The sequence below is a fragment of the Pediculus humanus genome, genomic scaffold, assembly GCF_000006295.1.
Source record: "Pediculus humanus corporis 1103172107443 genomic scaffold, whole genome shotgun sequence".
NCBI lineage: Eukaryota > Metazoa > Arthropoda > Insecta > Psocodea > Pediculidae > Pediculus > Pediculus humanus.
The window spans coordinates 3,363-7,245 of record NW_002987064.1 but is presented as its reverse complement, the minus strand read 5'-3'; the positions used below and the strand labels follow the sequence as shown (position 1 = coordinate 7,245).

Sequence of the window (3,883 nt, the reverse complement as noted above, 5' to 3'; positions counted from 1 at the left end):
AATAGTACTAATAGTAGTAATAATAATAATAATTATGTAAACAAAAAAAAAAAAATGTGTATCGATTAAAAAAATTAAACGCCATTATCATTTTTTTTTTGGCATGTTTGTTTTTGTCCAATAAATCCAATCGAAACGACTTTAAATTCAATTATCGTTTATTATTATTATTATTTTTTTTTTTTGTTTTCCCATTTTCAATTAGTAATGCAACCGTTCTGTAAATAAACGTGATTGATTGATTGATTGATTTATCCTTACCATATCAACTAGTCCAATGTATAAAAACGTTCCCGCGGAAACGGCAAAAACCCAAGACGTTGATGTCGGATTATCACCGATAAAAATTCCTAAAACCATACCGACGAAACATAAAATGCTGCTAATTAAATTGTAAAAAACAGCTTGTTTTGCAGACATTCCAGCTTTTATTAAAACGGCAAAATCACCTGGAAAAAGAAAAATTCAAATTTAACAAAAATGTTATTAATTTTTCAACAAATCAAAAAGGAAAAGTAAGTTTTTAAATTTTAAATTTTTCTGTTTTTTTTTTTTTTTAATAAATAAATAAAAAAAAATCTGCTTCAAAGTTTTAGTCTTTTTTATGAGCTTTTTTTTTTTTTTTTCAACTTTAAAAAAAAATTACAAGTAAATTCCAACAAAAAAAAAAAAATTTTTTTTTGATAATAAAAATAATAAATAATAAAAATAATAAATAAATAAATAAATAATAATAATAATAATTAACTAAATTTTGGTATATATATGGTATAATTAAACTATCAGCCACAAAGAAATAGTTAATGCAAACCTCATTTATTTCCAATACACACACAATATCCATTCCTCTCAATATGGTGCAATAGAGTTTTATAGGTGCTTAATAAGTTACATGAGAATTTTGAACGAGAGAATCACAAAATTAGGTCGAACCTTAAAGCTTCCAGGTGACTGATCATCTACTGGGCATCAAAAAGTAGCCTGAAAGGTGGCACAAAAGGATAAGTAATAATGATAATAAATATATCACACCGATTTAATTAAAAAAAAAAAACCTCAATAAATGAATGATTGATTGATTGATTGATTCATTGATTGCATAATTAATTTTATATTCACCAAAAAAAAGACTAAAACTTTTTCATCTGAGATTTCTTATTTCATTTTATAAAATCAAATAAATGATCAAAAATCAAAAGGAATTAAATAATAATAATAATAATAATAATAATACATAAAGATATCTGCGTCTGCTTCCTTCTAATTTACTCATAAATAAATGAAAAAATAATAATTTTATGAAAATTTTTATGTAATTAAATTATTAAACACACGCGATTATATCCGCCATTTTTTTTTATCATCATTAACTTTAATTTTAATTAATATATATATAATTAATAATATATATATATATATATATATATTAATAAAACAACATTAGTATCGGCACAATTCAAATTTTCGGTCATTTATTTTTCATTTAATGAGTAAGTAAAAAAAAATTTTTTTTAAAAAGGTAGCAGAAATTTATTATATTATTTTTAATAAATTAAATAAAAATTAAATAAAAAAAAAAAAAAAAAACTATTATTGACCGATGAGGTATTTACATACCTAACTCGTGGGGTAATTCGTGACAGAAAACAGCAACAGCCGTTGAAAAACCTCCGGCAATATTATTTGAAAAAGCAGCACCGATAGCCATACCATCTGTGAAATTATGAAGACCATCTCCTAAAATGACCATCCAAACAACAGAACTGTAAACAAAAAAAATAAAATAAAATAAATTAAAGTGTTGAAATTCGTTTGGAATATTCTATGGTTTGATTTAATAGCTTCACATTACTATGATAATTTTTAAAAAAAAGAAAGCGAGTGGAAAACTTTTTAATGGAGACATTCGAGCATTGAAATTTACTGTATGAATATTGAACATATATTTTTTAAATGTGATAATGAGTACCTTAAAGATTCGGGGGGCGAATGTACGTGGCCATGGGCGTGACTGTGACCGTGGTGAGCTGTTTCGTGTTCCCTAATTATCACGGTGTATTCTCCGTCTTTTTTATCACATTTTATTTCATTTATTTTTATTTTATTTTTGCTTTTGTCGTTCAATTTATCATCAGTCGCAATTTCCTTAACGTCGTCTGCTTCTTCTTCTTCTTCTTCTGTGATCGTGTACATCAACAGCCGTTGTCAACTTTTGATTCTCTCCAGCCTCTTGTAATTCATGTGACCATTTTGATCCACTGCTTTTTATTTTATTTTCACTGCAAAATATTAAATTATATCAATAGAATGTATAATTTAAATAAAAATCAATTAAAAAAAAAAAAAAAAAAAAAGAACGTACGAGACTTCATGTTTTATTGTCGATGAAGATTTTACATTCTCCCCTGCATCACTCCTGTGATGCTCGTGACCATCTTTATTGCTTTTTATATCTGAATAACAATATGGATAAGAACTATATTTGTGCTTGCAAAGTTTTTCACCGATAGAATCACCATCGTTATTTCCATTTAATATTTGAACATGAGAGTGTCCTTGAACCTGACAAGAAAAATGAGTAATAAGCATTTAATTAATCCGCATGATATCACACAAAATCGGATTTTAAAACGTGTTCGTTACAAAAAAAAACCAACTACAGATTTATTTTGAAGCATTTTTGAAATTATTTGGACTAAAACAAAAAAAAAAAAGGCAATAAACCTTTGGGGAAATATTAAGAATATGGTTTTTGAATAAGAAATCGAAGAAAGCAGACACAAAGTGTTTGATAAACGATTAAAATATATTATGAAGACATTGGAATCAAACGATATATATTTGCAATACAAGTACCTTTTTGCTTCTTTGTCGTTTTTTCCTCCATTCAGATCCTAAATTTAAAAACTTTTCAGTGAAAAAAAAGAAAACTATTCCTAATAATATGGCCAACCCTTTCCACATAGCAGCATTGTGATCAACATGATCTACCTCCGAATGTTCATCAGTGTGGGGAACGATAGCCTATAATGAAAAAAAACATTTATGAAATGCCAGAAATATTCATTAAATTTTTTTTTTTTTTTTTTTTTTTTCCATATGGTATGCAAATCAAGTGAAATAAAAAGCTATAAAATATAATTTAAAATAATTTGCTGATTTAGAATATGTACAATTAAAATTTATCAAATTTCAAACAGAGCTCAATTTTCTCTTTAATATTCATTTTGTAAAAAAAAAAAAAAAAAAAAAAAAAAAAAAAAATGGTCTCGTACATGAGGCAATAAATGCAGTAAAGCATCCCCGCAGAGTGTTCCTACAGCGAGAGCAACGAGAAATTGGAGTAGTTGTTGGTAACTGGCATGTCCCATAATAGGAATGACTAAAGCCCCCAGAAGACCACATAATGATACCAAGACGACGCTGATAACGGCGTACAGCCAGACAGCTAACAATAATAAAGAAAAAAATTAAATAATTAAAATTAGATGTTAAAAAAACAAATTTTGCATTTTCAATTCGATTCCAATTTAACTTAATAAGATAAAATTTTAACACTATAATTTATTCTTAATTATATTCGAAATAATTATACATTATATTAAAATAAAAATATTCAAGAGAAACAATTTACTACAACTTAAAGCAATAGTGTAAAATCTTAATTTACAAAAATTTCAAAGAATGTATAAGTTGTTTGACTGTTATTTTAAAACTGTATTTTTAATATTCATTAAAATGAAATTTTAAAAAATTTAATTCGGCATTAAAAACTAATAAAAAAATAGAAAAATACTAGTAAATTGTGTAAATCATACTCGTAAAAATGTTAACAAATAAAACAACTTTATAAAAAATTAATACTTTTTATTATAAATCCCAT

The 3,883-nt window shown here is 25.3% G+C and overlaps 1 protein-coding gene across 1 annotated transcript; it reads right to left on the bottom strand.

The window, feature by feature from the left end:
* Positions 1-201: 201 nt before the first annotated feature.
* On the bottom strand, positions 202-3,883 carry Phum_PHUM089060 (uncharacterized protein; the record flags this gene model as incomplete). The annotated part of the gene is made up of 7 exons (XM_002423809.1): positions 202-449; positions 1,618-1,763; positions 1,970-2,145; positions 2,398-2,562; positions 2,857-3,024; positions 3,276-3,448; positions 3,865-3,883. 7 exons carry the CDS (start codon positions 3,881-3,883, stop codon positions 202-204), a joined length of 1,095 nt encoding a protein of 364 aa, XP_002423854.1.